General features: G+C 41.1%; 1 protein-coding gene across 4 annotated transcripts in view; it reads right to left on the bottom strand.

Annotated features, from left to right (window-relative positions):
- Positions 1-8,199, bottom strand: part of GOLGA5 (golgin A5) — a 36,070-nt gene extending 27,871 nt beyond the window's left edge. For 2 of the 4 annotated variants that reach the window (XM_035261317.3, XM_078335640.1), the window contains exons 1-2: positions 7,538-8,199; positions 4,941-5,517 (exon numbers count right to left, since the gene is read on the bottom strand). In XM_035261317.3, the coding sequence (XP_035117208.2) occupies positions 4,941-5,487 (547 nt within the window). In that variant the 5' untranslated portion in view covers positions 5,488-5,517; positions 7,538-8,199. The remainder of the gene's footprint in view (positions 1-4,940; positions 5,518-7,537) is intronic. The other 2 variants (XM_009006469.5, XM_002754213.7) reach the window with 1 other exon arrangement.
- Between the last annotated feature and the right edge of the window lie 11,281 nt (positions 8,200-19,480).

Raw genomic sequence — 19,480 nt, 5'->3', positions numbered from 1 at the left:
AGAAATTAAACATGCAGCTCCATTACACCCAGCAATTTCACTCCTAGGTATTTCTCCAAGAGAAACGAAAACATTTGCCACAAAAAAGCAAGTACAAAAATGTGTATAGGAGTTTTATTCACAATAACCCAAAGCTGGAAACAAACTCAATGTCCATAAAAGAGAATGGATAAACTGCGGTACAGCCATGTAACACTATATAACAATAGAACAGAATGAAAAAAAAGAACAGTAACATGGATGAATCTAACAGTTCAGTAAAAGAAGCCATATTAGAAAGTATACATACTATATAATTCAATTTATATGAAGTTTTAGAACAAGCAAAACTAAGGAGAGAAAAATCAGAGCAATGAGGGCTTCTACAGACGGGGTTGGGAGATTAATTGAAAAGGAACATGAGGAACTTTCTGGGGCAAGGGAAATCCGTATCAGGTTTAAGGTGTGGGTTACACAGGTATAGCCATTCATCACATAGCTAAGATTTTTGTGCATCTTAATATATGAATATTTTACCTAAAAGAAAAAATAACCACAAAAAGCTAATAATCAAGTGGGGCAGGGAATGGGTACTTAACCCATGATTTTAAAATGGGACCCAGGCACGGTGGCTCACGCCTGTAATCCCAACACTTTGGGAGGCCAAGGCAGGTGGATCACGAGGTCAGGAGTCCGAGACCAGTCCGGCCAACATAATGAAACCCCATCTCTACTAAAAATATGAAAAATTAACCAGGTACAGTGGCGTACACCTGTAATCCCAGCTATTAGGAAGGCTGAGGCAGGAGAATCATGTGAACCCAGGAAGCAGAGGTTATAGTGAGCCAAGACTGAACCTTTGCACTCCAGTCTGGGTGACAGTGTGAGACTCCCGTCTCAAAATAAATAAATAAATAAATGAAAATAAAAATTAATTCAAAAAATCAATTGATTTGTATACTATATTAATATTAAAGAAGAACTATATTACTATCTCCAGTGGTAGAGAAAAAAACCATTGCTAAAATTCAACATGTTAAAAATTCAAACTAGATATTTACAGAAATTTCCTTAACCTAATAAAAAATATCTATGAAAAGCCTAATGTAAAATTATACTTAGGGAAACAAAGAACAAGATACAAAATTTGCTGTTGAGTCCTAGCCAATGAAGAAACAGATTTTTTAAAAGATAAAAGAACTAGGAAGATACAAACTATCCTTATACACAGATAGCTGTGTTGTTGAAAACCTAAATTTATGTCCAGAAAAACATGAAGATTAAGAGCTATCTAGATTACTGTGTATGTATACTCAAAAAACAAAAAGTACAACAGCAACACAGCAAAAATTTTAAAGAAATACCACATATAATTGTTTCAAAAATATAAACTACTTAGGAATAAAACTAACATAAAGTATATAAGATCTTTATGGAGAAAACAACAAAACCTTAATGAAAGACATTACAAAATACGTTGAAATTATACGCTATTAGTGGATAAGAAAATTCAATATAGCAAAAGTGCTGATTCTCACCAAACTATCTATATAGAAGTAATGAATTCCCAATAAAAACACCAAAAGAAATTTTGTGAAACTTCATAAGCAAATCCTAAAATGCATATGGGAGTGTCACGTCCAAGAACAGACAAAGCATTTCTGAAGAAAGACACTAAGGTGAAAGAAGCTACCCTATCAGTTATCAAGGCATATAAAACTACATTAATTAAAACAGGGCGGCACTGGCACAAGGATACACAAATAAACCAAAGAAACAGAATTAGGTGTCCAGAAACACACTAATGAATACTTGATATATAAGACAGGTGGTACTGCAAATTGGGAGGAACAAGAGACTCTTTTCAATAAATGATGCTAGAATAGCCAATTTCCCTATGGCAAAAAAATGGAATGGAATGCCTGCCTCACAGTATAGAAGACAATACAAAAAATATCCTCATGACCTCAGTGTAAGGAAAGATTTTCCAAGATACAACAAACACAAGCCATCAGTCATCTACATTAAGAACTTCTATTCATTGAGATACTACAGAGAGACTGGAGGAAGGAAAAACCAAGGTACAATTGGAGGAGGAAAAGAAAGAATTGGAATTTAGAATATATAAACAATGTCTATGAATCAAGAAGAAAAAAGACAAATAATCTAACAGAAAAAAATTTATTTAAAAAGACTTGAGTAGATACTTCCCAGAAAATGAAACCTGAATAGTCAAATATCTGAAAAGATCTTCAACCACATTAGTAACGAAGGAAATAAAGAGTATCAACAACAAACCTGATCAGCACAAAATAAAAAGTCAAATTGAAAATAAAAAATGTTGGTGAGAATGTGGAGCAAAAGAAGTTCTTAACCACAGCTGGTTAGAATATAAATGAGTGCAACCTCTGCAGAAAGTCACTTCAGCAATAGTAGTGTAGCTGAACACTGTCAAACCCTATAGCTCAGCAATTATATTTCTACACATTTCTAGGCATCTCAGGACATTCGTTCTCAACCTGGGGTGATTTTGCCCTGCAAGTGACGTTTGGCAATTTGTGGAGACATTTTTGGTTGTCACAACTGAGGGTGCTACTAGCATCCAATGGGTTAAGAGGCCAGAGATGCTGCCAAGCATCCTACAAAGAACTGGAGAGCTTCCCACGCTAATGAATTATTTGGCCCAAAACACCAATAATCTCAAGGTTGAGAGGTCCTACCCAAGAGAAACAATTTTTATAACTCCTGAGTATTATAACCAGTTCTAATTCATTTCCCTGACAATTAGGTTCCCTTTAGGTCCATTCTTTATAATTCAATTCAAGTTGTTTTCTTTGAAAGTACAAAAATAAGCCATGCCTACTCAACTTAAAGTCCTCTACTAGCATCTCACTGCCTATGGCAGTCACTTTCAACTATTGGCTAACAACCACCTACAGAACAACAAAATCAGATGCCTTGGCTCCATCCCCAGAAAATGTGATTCAGACTGAAAGACAGACTGAGGTGGGTGAGGTAGACATGTAAACAGATAATTTACATGTGCTCTGGTAAATGCAGCAGTTGAAGTATGGTCGGAGTGTTGTGGGAGCATGAAGAGGAGGTAACTAATTGCCTAAGGTATTCAGAAAAGATTCACAGAGGGTCTGTATTTTTAACCGGGTCTTAAAGAATGAACAGGAGTTTGCCAGGTTAGAAAAATAAGTTAGAAACAGCATTCCATGCAGAGAAAATAAACTCTTTAAGGGGTTGGGAGAGTAGAAAACGCTGTAAGAAAGTTTTGGAAACATGAGTGTGAACTGGATGATGATAAAGAAAATGTAGCTCGCAAACAAAGTTGGGACCTGTCTGTGAAGGCCCTTGTGTCACACTGTTTATGCAATTCAATCCATTACTCCTATAGATCACTGTTAAAGATTGATCCCCGAACAACTGGCTTTAGAATCACTTGTGTCATTAATTTGAAAATGAATTGAGTGCCTTCCCAGACAAAATACAAAAATTAGCAAAGCATGGTGGTGCACTCTTATAGTCCCAGTTCTCAGAAGACTGGGGTAGAATAGTCTGAACCCAGGAGGTAGAAGTTGCAGTGAGCTGAGATTGTGCCAGGGTACTCCAGCCTGGGTGACAGTAAGACCATCTCAAAAAAAAAGAAAAAAGAAAGAATCCCTGTGGTAGGGCCATGGTAGCTCATGGCCATAATCTCAATGTTGTGGGAGAATCATTTGAGCTCAAGACCAGCCAGAGCAACACAATGAGACATTGTCTCTATTAAAAATAAGTTTTAAAAATCAGCTGGGCACAGTGGTGTGCACCTATAGTTCCAGCTACTCGGGAGGCTGAAGCAGGAGGATCACTTGAGCCCAGGTCATGGCTACTGCGAGCTGTGATAGCTCCACGGCACTCCAGCCTGGGCGACAGAGGGAGATTCTGTCTCAGAACAACAAAAGAAACCCTACGAGAACCTACTATCATGTTTCTTGTCTTTTTTAATTTTTATTTTTGGAGATAGGGTCTCATTCTGCTGCCCAGTCTAGAGAGTAGTGGTATGATCTTGGCTCATTGCAACCTCGACCTCCTGGGCTCAAGCAATTCTCCCGCCTCAGCCTCCCAAGTAGCTGAGACTACAGGCATGCACCACTGCACCTAGCTAATTTTTGTATTTTTTGTAGAGATGGGGTTTTGCTATGTTGTCCACGCTGGTCTCGAACTCCTGGGCACAAGTGATCTGCCTGCCTCAGGGTTCCAAAGTGCTGGGATTAGAGGTGTAAGCCACCATGTCCAGCCTACTGCTATTTTAAAACACTTAGTAGGTACTTGAATTAGCCACATTTACCATGTTAATCTCATTTCACAGGTGAGAAGGTGTACCTGTAGAGGGAATTAAACAACTGGGGCAATTAATTCACAGGGAATTAAACAACTGAAAACAAGAATTCTAAGCTCTTGCTTCACTACTAGGTCAATGCCTTCCACTCTTCAACTTGGATCAAAGTTCAGTCTCTCAGCTTTATTTGTGGAGGATGTAGTGGGAAAAACACAAAAAACAACACAACCCAGAAAATATGTGAAGTACAGTCTGCTGTCATTTTTATAATGCTAGTAACAAAAAGGTAACAACTGGGATTGTCCCGATCCATACTTACATGCTTTCTTTCAGATTACAAAATTTTCTCTTTTTAATCTTAAAATGTCTTAGACAATCAAATTTGAAATACTTTGTTAGATGCTGAGTGGGTAAAGTTACCCTGCAGACAACATTCAAAAGTCCCTGCTACAGCTGTCTACTGACTAATAGTACTCAACGATGTCTCCCTTGTTGACCCCACACATGTGCAGACTGTCCGCCCTTATACCAGTGAGGACAGATCCCATAACAGTGGATGAGAAACACCATCGGATCATATGATGACACACTCAATTTGCTTAACTCTAAAAGAAACAGAGGACTGATTAACTACCGGGGGTTTGGCTCCCAAAAGAATTTTCTTCAGTGGTTTTGATGGTGGTTACACTGGGGTTCACAGAACTGACGTTTGATGTCCGAGAACTCTGAAAGACAGGTATCTTGCCTTTTTCCTTTTTGATTTCCACCCTCCCAGTAGGCTCCTTCTGTGAACTATTAAGAAAATCAAACAGCAGCTCATCATCAGGTTCTGACTTTTTTCTTCGCACAAACTGGGATGAAGGCCTAGGAACTGATGCATTTTCAACAGGATGAGAGGCCTCTACGGGTGTCCGAGATCCTACTTTCACATTTGCAGTGCCAGCTAAGATGGTGGCTTTTTGATTTCGAATGTTATCAGCTGCTGATGAAATGTAGGTAGCTTTAGGTCCACTCTCATATGTCAAATCTGTATTTTGCTGGTGAAGTTCAGTATAGTCAGTATTTTTGCTATGTATGATGTTGCTGGTATTGTCTTTCCTACTGAGAGCTGTTGCGGCTCCTTGATCGACTCGGTTTAAAAGATCTTCTGCCTTTCCAGCAAGATCAACAAACCAAGACATGATGACAGCAGAATAATCTTATGGACAAATCTGAAAAAAGGACATAAAATGATCAGTGTGGCATAATGGCAGAGTATAATAAATGGTTAAGACCAGACTATGGAGTCAGGTAGTCCTGGGTTGAAATCCTAATCCTTCTAACCCTACCTAAGTAACCGTGAGCAAACTACTTAAATGAGGCTGAGAAATCTTATCTAGATAAATGAGGGGGAAAGTGTACTTACCTTACAGGATGGTTTTATGATGAAATAATATATAAAAACACTTTGCAAAATGCTTGGCACACAATAAGCACTCATTTTAGTGGCTGCTATTACCATTATTACAACTAGCCCTTCTGTTTTTATTATTACTATTTCATGAAGAGCAAATCTTAATGTAACAAAAGCATCTCTTATGGGCTGAATTGCAACCCTCCAAATTCCTTTATTTAAGTCCTAACCCCCAGACCTCAAAATGTGACTGTTTTTAAAGATGAAGTCTCCAAAGGGATAACTGAAATGAGTCATTAGGGTGGGCCCTAATCAAATATAACTGGCATGTCCTTCAAAGAGGAGGACATTTCAACATAAACAGGCATACAGAAAAGACACAGGGAGGAGGCAGACATCTACAAGCAAAAGAAGTAGGCCTCAGGAGAAACCAACTCCACCAATACCTTGATCTTGGACTTCAAGCCTTCAGAACTGAGGGAAAATAAATTTCTGTCGGCCCAGCCAGTCAGTCTGTGGTACTTGGTTAAAGCAAAATTAATACAGCATCCAAACAGTAAATAACCCATATGGCAAAATTCCAGTACAACCAAATAAAAATAAAATTCACTGAAGTTTGTTTTAAAGGGCTGAAACTTGAAAAAACTTTTCCATTAAATACAAAAGCTATCTTAATGTTAAGCTGTGGCACTATTAAATATAATTTAATGTGCATATAATTTGTCTAAGGCACATGTTCAATAATTCAAATACTCAACACCTACCATGTGCACATTAAGCTAAGTTCAGAATAAAAAACACTACATAACCACTCATTCCACACATATATTTGAGTACTTACTATGTGCCGCAATAAATCAATGTAATAATGAACATACAGATACAGAAGAGCGCTATAATAAAGTCCACAACCATTTCTAGAATATGCACATTGTTCCTTTTGCCAAGAACTCTTTCACAGTTAACGTTCTTGTTCTTGGTCTTCACTCAAATGTCATCTGCATCAGAGTTCTTCTTTCTATCTAAGTTAGGTCAATCATTATCTGTACATGCCCTATTGTTTTGCCTCACAGCCCTTCATATGTTATAATTACGTATTTTTTTTAACATGTCTCTTGTTCTTGGGGCAAGGCGCACAGTGGCTACAATGTCTATTTTGCTCACCAATGAATTCCCAGAGTCTAGCACACAGTAAGCACTCATAAATACTGCTGAATGGAATTTTTATATGACAGAGGCTGTGCACAGGTACCTATGTATCTTTTATCATATGTAATTTTCACAGCCACATTATGTGGTAAACAGCAACATCCTTTTTCCAAAGCAAACGTGGAAAGGGTTTAGAAAGATCACAGAGTTTAGACAGCAGCTCAGATACTCAAGTCTAAGCCTAGAGCCAAACCCATGTTTTAAGCCTTGCTTCCCTATACCATACCACTCGAAATCTAAAAAAACCTCAAGAAGCTCATCCTTTACACTCAAAAACTCATTCTTTACACATGTGACTATTACATGCCTATGTATTTTGGAGTTTATAAAAAAATCAAATGAAAATGGAGATGAAATCTCTGTAACATAAAGAACGCCATACAGGCCAGGTACTGTAGCTCATGCCTGTAATTCCAACACACTGGGAGGCCAAGTGGGGAGGACCACTTGAGGCCAGGAGTTTGAGACTAGCCTGGGCAACTTAGCAAGACCCTGCCTATACAAAAATAGTAATAAAAAAATCAACACGCACTCATTAATTCTTTATATCTTGCCTCCCATTTTAAAATTAATTGGCCTTTAAAACATAGCATGCAATTGCTGTTAATGTTGCAATGAATGTTGATTACCTAATTAAATAAATACTTAGATGGGCCCTGGGCCCTTGCCCCACTGACAAAAACATCTCACAGGCACAAAGCCGTCAATTCCCCCGGCACTGCCCAGGGGCAGAGAGGGTGCGTGGGATGGGTGTGCAGAGGGCGGTGGCAGGGCCTGCTTCAAAGACCAGGCGTCGGCACAGAGGGAAGGAGACTGGCGGTCAGTCGGTCAGGCTTAGTCGGTAGAGCCCTGGGGTCTGTCAGTCTGCGGATCTCAGGAGAGTAGAGACCCCCACTACGCTCCCAACCACTCTCGTTCAGTGCAAGAAGGACGGAGAGGCCAGGCAGGGTTCGGGTGGAAGACAGAGGAGGGCAGGAAACAACGTCGGCTGAAGCCCAAGGGGTCTCTCCAGCTACCCTCCTCAGGCCCCTAATAGGGCGAAGACGAGCGCGACCCGAAAGAAGGCGGACAGACAAGGGTCTCGGCTGAAGGGACTGCGCCCCGACTCCTAGGATCGTTAACACCCCCGTCTCGTCCAGTGGGCCCTCGCCTCCGCCTCACCTGAGGACTCCGGAGAAGCTGCACCCACGGCCTAATCGCCGTCCTGGGCCGCGCCCCCTCAGCAGCGGGCCCAGAAGGGACCCAAACTCAGTAAACCTCCTACCCAACCCGCCCGGGCCCTGCTGCCGCTTCCGGGAGACGTGGAAGGGGCGCGAGGACCCCAAAACAGAGTGGCTTTCGATCTGCCTGAACGGCAGGGAACCGAGAACAGCCACCTGCAGGCAATTCAGGCGGTGGCGCTGGCGGCTATGGGGTCCTCGCGCATGACCACGCCCCTTTCCGCCCATAGCGAGATCTGGCGCGGCGCTGGGCCTGCGTGCGTGTGACGTGACTCACCTTCCGCGGCCCGCACAACATTGAAGGCCACACCCACAAAGGGCGGGGCCTCGCTGCGGGCCACGTCGGTGACCGAAGAGGGTGACCGAAGAGGGTGACCGAAGGGGGTGACCGAAGGGGTAGTCCAGCTTGGAAGGAATACGAGGCTTGAGTTGGAAGGGGCGTGAGACCCCGGTGGACTGGCTAGACGTCATGTTTCTCGCTTTCCTCACCGTCTCCCCCTAGTTTTACGGATGAGAATGCCAGAGGCCCACGGCAGAAGGTGGAAATAAGAAAACATGATCCTGACTGCGTTGCACTTGCTTTCTAGTGGCAGAGACAGATATTGCATAACAGTGAATGGACAAGACGGTTTCAAGGCGTTACAAGAGCTCTAACGACAGGAAACAGGGAAAAGTGACTGGAGGCAGGGGAGTTACTTTAAATCAGGTGGTCAGGGAAATATCTCTGAGGAGATGATATTTGAGCTGAGACCCAAAAAGATGGAAAAGGCGGTACTGGGGTTATGTTATGCATACAGTTCATTGACTATCTGAAATAAGTCTGAAATCCGCATTCAATAATTCAAATACTCAGCACCCACTACGTGCCCAGGATTGGGCTAATTTGGCTGACAAGCCTACAACACAGTTCCAAGTCTCAGCCTTTGAGTTGAGGAAAGTAAGGCTCAAACACTTTAATTTGTCTAAGATCATCAGTCCTCATAAGGAGTCCACATTACTCCAAAGCCTGTGCCCCTTAGACTCAAAGTTTTGTCTCCAAATTAAATATTGGGAATAATTACAACTCCTGCTTTTCTTCCTCTCAGGTCAGGTTTAGCTCAGTATAGTGAAGAGAAAAATTTTCAGCAGCACCAGGAGGTAATAATCATAATGGCATCTAACATTTATCAAACCTTTTATTAAGTGTAGACTACTGTGCTAAGCATTCCACGGGCCTCACCTCATTTAAATCTCACATCAGTAAGGAAGGTATTATTCTTCTCTGGTAGGTGGTATTGTTGATCCTATTAAGTTGCTCTTCCGGTTAAGGAGTGTACATCATCACCTGTCGCTATGCAACTGCAGTGCCTCCTGTGGGAGTAGCATTCTTTTCAGCCTCACTGATGTCAGGCTTGATCCTATGATCTTTTTTTAACCAGTGAAATACAAGCAGAAGTGTCTCTCACGACATCTGAGCAGAAGCTTTAAGAGCTGTTATGTATTTCAACGAGAGAAATGTTTCCTTTCATGAGAGCAGTCTGTCTCAGGTGGGGCTGCTTTTTCAGCCTTGGTCCTGGAAGAAAAGGAATGTGAAGCAGCCCACATTTGAGATGACATGAATGAAATATAAACTTTTATGGTTATAAGCCACTGAGATTTAGGATTGTTTCTTACACAGCCCTACCTAATGAAATCAGACTAATATTAATGTATTCTCCCATTTTACAGATGAAGACACTGAGATTAGTGAGGTTTATTTACTTGCCCATGGTCACATAGAAGCAAAAATAGAACAACTGGGATTCAGACTTAGGTCAATGTGAATCCAGAAACAATGTTTAACTGTTGAAGGGGGATGAGAATGAAAGAAGTTGAGGAGTAACCAGTCTTCCACTGTATTGGACTAAACCTGATCTGAGAGGAAGAAAAGCAGGAGCTGTAATTACTCCCAGTATTTAATTTAGAGACAAAAAAAACTGAGTCTAAGGGGCACAGGCTTTGGAGTAATGTGGACTCCTTATTAGGATTGATGATTTTAGACAAATTACTTAACCTGATTTTTTGTATTTTTGTTTTATTTGAAACAGTCTTGCTCTGTCACCTAGCCTGGAGTGCAGTGGTGCAATCTTGACTCACTGCAACCTCTGCCTTCCAGGTTCAAGTGTTTCTCCTGCCTCAGCCTCCCAAGTAGCTGGAACTACAGGTGCCCACCACAGCACCCGGCTAATTTTTGGTATTTTTAGTAGAGACGGGGTTTCACCATGTTGGCCAGGCTGGTCTTGAACTCCTGACCTCAAGCGATCTGCCTGCCACAGCCTCCCAAAGTGCTGAGATTACAGGCTGTGCCCAGCCCTTAACCTGTTCAAGCCTTACTTTCCTCAACTTGAAGATGAAGACTAAGGACCGTGTTGTAGGCTTGTTATTAGGGCCAAATTAGCCTGATCCTATGCACACAGTGGGTCCTAAATATTTGAATTATTGAATTTGGACTTTAGACTTATTTCAGAAATTCCACAAAATGGCAATGGGCAGGTCCCCAAAAAGAGTGTTTCAAGAATTCCCACATATACTCCCTAAGAAGGTCAGCATATAGATGCCTGCCATGCATGTATTACTGGGGCCAGGGTGAGTTAACCACAGAAACAGCGCAACAGAGAGAGGCTACAACCTTGCCCAGTGGGACAGAAAATTTTCCCTTTTCTTCCCACCTCCTCCCTGCCCTGATGTCACCAGAGGAGCTAACACATAGAAAAGGAAGGGGGAGAAGGAATCCTCTAGTGCTCTAGTACAACCAGGCTAGTCTACTCTAGAGATCAGTGAGAAGAACTTTGAATAGAGCTTAAGGTTGAAGTTTTAAACAAATGAGGCTATATTGTGACTTCTGGAATGGCAGAGTCAGGAGTTCAACAAATTCTCTCCCCCCCCAAAAAATGATGAAATTGGAGAAAATTGTGAAAAACAACCATTGCAAATTCATGGAAATCTACCATAGATGTAACACAAATTAAAAAGCATTTTTTTCAAGAAAAACCATTAAACCTTGGGTAACAACAGTGAGAGTCTGTGACATGTTAGCAAGGGGAAATTCCCAATCCCTCTCTCCCAGTTCCATAGGAATAGTTCTATCAGGGCTGAGTGCATGTGAAAACCAGTGGCTTTGCTGCCAGAGGAGGCTGACTTTATAAGGAGAGGTGCCAGAAAAACCCCATGGCCAAGGAGAAAGATTGATTGGGAATGCCAACATCACAATTGCCTGGGCTGCAAGATGGGATGCAAACAACTGATTAGAAAGCCTGCTAGAAGTTTAGCAGTGAGATCCAGGGAATCAGATAGGGCTTTGTGAGGCACCTGTGGTCTGGTAGGCTATGTCAGTTCAGGAGTCTGGCAAAAGCCCAGGCATCAACTCAACCCTGGCACCTTGCACAGAGGCAGAGGAGACACAGGAAAACAAAAGCCAGGAGAGTCTTGCAGAGATGCAGAGGAGACACAAGAAAACTCAGGAAAACAAAAGCCAGAGCAGTCTTGTAAATTGCCTGAATTTTGAATGTTCTTCAACCCATTTAGATGACACAGGTCCGTCAGGAAAGGGTAGAAGTCTTACTGACTTGAAGTGTCTAATTGCCACCTTTGATCAATCATTGATTAAATGCTAAGCATCATTGACCTTGGTGAAAACCTTAGAAAACCAGCCTTAGAAATAAAAATAAAAGGGAAAAAAACTGAGCAGAAACATCAATGTCAACACACTATGGGAGAGAACCTACAGAATTAGTCCAGGCAAGTCACAAAATGAATGTATAAACTAAGAAAAACAACAAAAACACCCGCTGAGGGGCACATCAAAACACAAGTGTTGCTACACTATATTATCTAAATTGTCCAGTTTTCAATTAAAAAAAAAAAGCAGACATACAAATGAACAGAAAAAAGCGACCATACACAGAGGTGAAAATCAATATAAATGTTGTGCGATGTTAGACTTAGCATATAAGGACTTCAAGGAACTTACTCAAACATGAGATCAAGTCACACAGCGCATCTACTCTATTAAAAAAAAAAAGAAAGAAAAAAATGTTCAAAGAACTAAGTGAAAATATGACAGGCAGGTGTGGCAGCTCACACCTGTAATCCCAGAACTTTGGGAAGCTGAGGCAGGGAGATTGCTTGAGCTCAGGAGTTTGAGAACAGCCTCCTCAAACACAGTGAGACCCAGGCTCTAACAAACCAAAAATAAAAACAAAAAAAATTGCAATGGTTCTTCATAAAATAGGAATATCAGTAAAGAGATAGGGATTATTTTAAAAATCAATGGAATTCTAAAGTTGAAAAGTACAGTAAGTAGAAAATAAAAATTTTGCTGGAAGAGTTCAATACAAATTTGAGTGGGCAGAAGAACGACTTAGAAAACTTGAAGATAGATCAACAGAATGTATCCAACGAATATAAAGAAAAAAGAGTAAAAAATGAGGTGATTCTCAGAGATCTGTTTGACATCATCAAATATACCAACATGTATGTAATGGAAATTTCAGAAGGAGAGAAGAATCAGGAGAAGGGGGGATATTTGATGAAAAAAATGGCCAAAAACTTTCCAAGTTTGATGGAAACATTAATCTGTACATCTAAGAAGCTCAGTTATCTTCAAATAGGACAAACACAAAAACATTCAACCTGGCACATGACAGTCAAGCTGTTGGTGTTGACTTAAGACAAAGAAAATCTTAAAAGCTGTAAGAAAAAATGACTCATCAAAAATAGGGGAACAAGAATAACAGCTGACTTCATATCAGAAACAAGGAAGGAAGAAGGCAGTGGGATAACATATGTAAAATGCTGAAGGGGGAAAAGAAACTGTCAACCAATAATTCTATTTCCAGCAAAACTATTCTTCAAAAATGAAGGCTAGATAGAGACATTCCCACGTATACAGAGACTGAGAGATGTTGTGGCTAGTCCTATAAGACTTGCCCTATAAGAAATAATAAAGAAAATTATTTAACCTGAAAGGAAATGACACCAGGTGGTAACTCAAATCTGCATAAATAAATTAAACAGACCAGAGTGTTAAATACTGAGGCAAGTCTGTTCTAATTACTAAAAGTGTCTGAAAATTATGGAGGTAGGCAAGATGTCATTAAAGAAACTATGGCTCAGAGAAAAAAATGGGAACTGCTATAAATATCTATGAGAATTATTGGAAGAAATTAAACCATTTTCTGTCACTGCCTCCAGTGAGTTGACACTACCTGATAAGTGGATTAAACTAATATCTCAGAGTGTTCTTCTCCTCCAGCAGTAGAAACATAAGCTCCTTTTTGGGAGTGACTCCCCTTCTGAGTCTACCACTTAACTGGTATCACAACTATTATACTCTTTCTTTGAAACTATTCTTCTTTATAACATTTATACAAATGTAATTATATGAAGGAGGGCAGGGACAGTGTCTGTCTTGTCTATGGCTGTTTCAACAGAACCCAGGAAAGGACATGGCACAAAAAGATACTCCTACATATTGAATTATGAATAATAATCTTCAGTAAATTGAAATAGCATGGAAAAAAGGCAGAAATCAGATGAACTGGTTCTTATTTGGCTGTTAATTACCCTCAAGTAACTTAATTTTTTTAACCTTTAATTTTACTATCAGGAAAAAAGACTGTACTCAACTAGAATATATCTAGCCTAGAAAGCAAGAAAACCTTGGTTCTAATCATGATTCTCTAGTTTCTAGCTATGTGAACTTGAACAAACCACTTCTCTTCCCAGGCATCATTTATTAAATGAAGACATTGAACTAGAATTAGGAATCATAAGTCTGCAGCCTCAGTGAATTGCTTTTGTTTGTTTTGTTTTGTTTTGGTCAAAGGACAATGTTTAATTTCACTCTGTTTCACAGGCTGTAGTGCACTGGTACAATCTTGGCTCACTACAGCCTCAGCCTCCTGGGCTCAAGCAATCCTCCCACCTTAACCCCCCAAGTACCTTTATTCATAATGACACAAACTGGAAACAAACCAAATAGTAATAAACTGGTGAATGGATTACGAAATTGTGTTATGGCTGTACAACACTATACTTCGTACTAATGCAAAACAAGAAACCACAACACCATAGATGAAATTCATAGGCATAATTTTGACTTAAGTGAAGCCAGTCTAAAAAGACTATAATTCTATTTCTTTTTTTTTGAGATGGAGTTTCACTCTTGTTACCCAGGCTGGAGTGCAATGGCGTGATCTCGGCTCACGGCAACCTCCGCCTCCTGGGTTCAAGCAATTCTCCTGCCTCAGCCCCTGAGTAGCTAGGATTACAGGCACGTGCCACCATGCCCAGCTAATTTTTGTATTTTTAGTAGAGACGGGGTTTCACCATGTTGACCAGGATGGTCTCGATCTCTTGACCTTGTGATCCACCCGCCTCGGCCTCCCAAAGTGCTGGGATTATAGGCATGAGCCACCGCGCCTGACTGTAATTCTATTTCTATGCAAGTCAAGAATGGACAAAGTTAATCTATGGTTATAAAAGTTATCATAAGACCAGGCATGGTGGCTCATGCCTGTAATCCCAACACTTTGGGAGGTAGAGGCAGGAGAATCACTTGAGCTCAGGAGTTCAAAACCAGCCTGGGCAATGTAGGAAGACCCCATCTCTACCAAAAAAAAATTAAATTAACCAAGCATGCTGCTGTGTGCCTGTAGTCTCAGCTACTCAGGAGGTTGAAGCAGGAAGATTGCTTGATCCCAGGAGTTTGAGGTTACGGTGAGCCATGATTGCGACACTACATTCCAGCCTGGGTGATGGAGTGAGACCCTCTCTCAAAAAAATTTTTTAAAAAAAAGAAAAGAAGAAGTTATAGTATCAGTTATCTTTTGGGAGGGCAGTTATTGACTGGGAGTGGTCAAGATGGAGGTGCTTATAGTGTTCTACATCTTAACATTGGTATTGATTATAGGTGTAGATACATGTGAAAAATTCATCAAACTCTATACTTAACAGTTGTTTACATATATGATGTTATACTTAAAACAGTTTTTTTAAAAAAACATATAAGGGCCAGGCGCAGTGGCTCACGCCTGTAATCCCAGGACTTTGGGAGGCTGAGGCAGGTGGATCACGAGGTCAAGAAATCGAGACCATCCTGGTTAACACGGCAAAACAGTGTCTGTACGAAAAATACAAAAAATTAGCTGGGCATGGTGGCGCGTGCCTGTAATCCCAGCTACTCAGGAAGCTGAGGCAGGAGAATTGCCTGAACCCAGGAGGCAGAGGTTGCAATGAGCCGAGATCGTGCCATTGCACTCCAGACTGGGTAACAAGAGAGAAACTCCGTCTCAAAAAAAGTAATAATAATTCATATAAGAAGGCAGTTCCACTTTTAGGAAATTATCTTACAGATATGCTTACACTTATGCAAAATGACATACACAAATTTATTAATTATAGTGTTGCTTATGACAGGAAATAACAAATTAAATGTTCATTGATTTAAAACTCTTGATACATTCATCCAATGGAATAATATGTGGCTGTTTTTAAAAAGAAACAATCTCTTATGCAGGGACATGAGAAAAGTATATATTCTTAAGAATGTATGTTAAATTAGAAAAAAAAAGAAAATGATGGCATATATATAGTGTGATTTTATAATTGTGCAATGTATTCTTTTTGCCCACTGTGCAGATTTGCTGAGACAGCAGTATTGCAGTAGAGAAAGAGTTTAATTAACACAAGGCTAGCCAAGTGGAAGATGGGAGTTTATTATTCAAAGTCAGTGTCCCTGAAAATCTGGAGGCAAGGGTTTCTTAAGGATAGCTTGGTGAGCTGGGGGCTAGGGAATGAAAGATGTTGATTGGTTGGGTTGGGGATGAAATCATAGAGGGTCATAGCTATCCTCTTGTGCTGAGTCATTCCCTGGGTGAGATTACAAGACCAGTTGAGCCAGTTTCTTGGTATGGGTTACAGGTCCAGGTGGTACTGAGAAGAGTTAGCTAACTTGCCTTAGGTAGACAGCAAGGGAAGGGTCCCCAGAGAGCCCCCAACCCACAGGTCATTGCCTCATCCCCACATAATGTAAAAGGCAGCCTGGGGGAAAAAAAAACTGTAAGCACCAGTAAGGGAACTAGCACAAGGGTTGTACCTGGAGACATGCCCACGGCTGCACAGATAGGAGAACCTCCAGCCCATTCAGATACAAACTTGCACAAACCTCTGGCTCACTCAGAGAAGGGAACAAGGACTGACATAGAAATGTCTTTGTCCTTTTTATAATCAGCAGGCTCCTAGTAAAAAGTTTCTTCTTTTTGGGGGCATGAACACAGTGGGCTCCAGTGGGTTCTGGTGGGCACATTCCTTTCATTTTTGGATTGTGAGCCTGGCCTCTATGAATCATCACTTCAGCCCCTGATTGGTCCCAGGCCAAGGTCCTAGAGCCAAGCTGAATTAATTTCTCCAACATAGCCCACAGACTAAGCACATTCCTTCCCTTCCCAGTCTATAAAAACCCTGGACCCCAGCCTCACAGTGGGCAATTCATTCAGGCCTCCCTCTCTGCTGGTGGAGAGCTTTCATCTTTCGCTTATTAAACTTTCGCTCCCACCTACCCTTGTGTCCACACTCCTTAATCATCTTGGACGTGAGATAAAGCGCTTTGGTGATACCTCACAGGAGAGATTGCTACACTGGTGCTTTGGCAAGACTACAACACCACCAATTGGCCCATCAGAATACAGGGTCTGAGAAATACCATCAACATCAATCTTAGGTTTTACCAATAGTGGTGTTGTTTATATGAGTAAATGGGGAGGTTATGAATCTTGTGACTTCCAGAACAATGGCTAGTTAAGTTTAATTACACTTACATTTTTAGCAGATGTAGACCCCTCCCATAATACTAATCTTATGGCCTTTCATTAGTTTTTTTTTTTTTTTTTTGGTTTTTAAAAAAATTATCGTTGTTTTGTTCTGCTTTTTTGAGACAGGGTCTTGTTCTGTAGCTCAGGTGAGTGCAGTGGTGTGATCTCGGCTCACTGCAACCTCTGCCTCCTGGGTTTAAGCGATTCTCCTGCATCGGCTTCCTGAGTACCTGGGACTACAGGTGCCCACTGCCACACCTAGCTAATTATTGTATTTTTAGTAGAGATGGGTTCTTGCCATGTTGCCCAGGGTGGTCTCGAACTCTTGCCTCAAGCGATACACCCACTTCGGCCTTCCAAAGTCCTGGGATTATAGGTGTGAGCCACTGCACTTGGCCAGCCTTTTGTTATTTTTTAAAAGGTGGTTTTAGTCCTCAGACGAGGAGGGAGTAGTTTAAGGAAGGGATATGATATCATCCTTGCTTTAAGGTTAAACTATAAACTAAGTTTCTTGCAGAGTCAGCTTGGCCTATGTTCCAGAAAGAACAAGGATGGCTTGGAAGTTAGAAGCAAGATGGAATCAGCTATATCAGATTTCTCTTACTGACATAATTTTGCAAAGGTGGTTTCACTACTATTTGTGTAAACATACTTTTTATAGTTAGAGTCTGTGTCTTGAAGGACACCTTGTTTGCATCCAGAGAGGAGAACTTGGCTAGGTAACAGGGGGTGAGAGGAGGGTTTTTTTTAATGCATCATTTTTTGTATGTACCCTTTGAACTCTGTACTATGAGAATCTTCTTTTTGAAAGTAAATAACATTCAAAATTAATTTAAACTTTGAATATCCCGGGAGATAGAATGCACTCTCTATATTGTCACAGCCCTGGCTCTCTGAATCCCTATACCCCACATTTAAAGTATCTGTCCAGCCCCTGCAGGCTTTCCCTAGGGATTTTGTGACTCTCACTAGAAGATTCCTCTGTCTTTCAGCTCGTTGGTGCTGTGATTGATTCTACTTTGCACAGATCTGAATGAAATTGTGAGCCTTTTTGTGCATTTTTATCTTTCAGCAGCAGAGGGCACTTAGTACTTAAAAATACGTACCTTATGTTTGTATGTATGTTGTATATCTAGATTGACAAGTGACACGAGTATTATTATTGTATCCTTTCTTTTATAGAGCGCAGAGTGTGGTATTTCATGAATTAACCTTGGATGACCCAGGGGGATTTCATTTTCCCACACCTTTTTGGAAGTTCCCCAGATGTGACAGGCCAGTTCTGGTGTTTTCTGGACTGCTAAACTGCTCCCAGGGATGGATCCCTTCACTCCTGAGCCCCTGATGAACCTCTTAGACTCCCCCTCTCCCTATCCTCAGCCGTCCGTGCTTTTGTCAAGAGCCCTCCAACCACCATATGACCCCATGTTGGTAGGGGGTCTAGGTGGAGAAGGGGCTTTATGTTGTCCTGGAAACAGCACAAGCCTGGGAGTAAAAAAACTATGTTGTGCCTTGCTGTGGTGTCATGGACAACTCTCTCAGGGCTTCCGTTGGTGGTTTATAAGGTGTATGTGAGTAACTGCTTCTTATGCTAGGAAATTATTATTATTATTATTTTTTTTTTTTGAGATGGAGTCTTACTCTGTTGCCCAGGCTGGAGTGCAGTGGCATGATCTCAGTTCACTGCAACCTCTGTCTCCTGGGTTCAAGCGATTCTCCTGCCTCAGCCTCCTAAGTAGCTGGGACTACAGGCACCCAGCTAACTTTTGTACTTTTAGTACAGATGGGGGTTTCACCATATTGGCCAGGCTGGTCTCGAACTCCCAACCTCAGGTGATCAATATGCCTTGGTCTCCCAAAGTGCTGGGATTACAGGCGTAAGCCACCGCGCCTGGCCAAAATTATTTCTTTAAAGTGCTAAATTGAACTAAATTTGGCCTGAGGATGCCTCTATACTTGAGTTCTTACATGAGGAACTGCAACGTAACTTGGCACATAAACTAATTGAAAGCCTAACTTAGGAATATACTTTTGTAATCAAAGTCTCAGCCAATCATAGCACCAGAGCTTCAGTCAGTTACAGGTGCAAGACTGATCAGACCGTGTCCAAATAAGGCCTCTCTCTCCAGCTCCATCTTAAACTTCTCTCCTCCTTACCCACATGCACCAGCATCCAGCCCTCAGGAACATTGGCCCTGCTATTCTCACTGCCTGGAAATTTACACTCTGCACCCCCTCACCTGCTTTCCCCTTCTTCCCCACTGCTTATGGGTGATCCTTTCCCATCCTGAGGTCTGTAAAGCTCTCCCACTCTGGAAACCTTCCCAGGGCACCTTCAGTAAACCTCCAACCCTCTTCTCTATACAACACTTCATTTTCCTTCAAAATAGTTATAACAATACAATTTTATTTTGTATAATTATAATTAGCACAATTATAATTATGCAAGCTTATAATTTGTACTATGTGTATACATTTTAATTGTGTGTTTATTTAGCGTCCATTTTCCCTCCATGAAAGC

This window comes from Callithrix jacchus, chromosome 8 (genome assembly GCF_049354715.1).
Source record: "Callithrix jacchus isolate 240 chromosome 8, calJac240_pri, whole genome shotgun sequence".
Lineage (NCBI taxonomy): Eukaryota > Metazoa > Chordata > Mammalia > Primates > Cebidae > Callithrix > Callithrix jacchus.
Note: the sequence above shows the minus strand (reverse complement) of the source record. Positions and strands in the feature narration are given on the sequence as shown.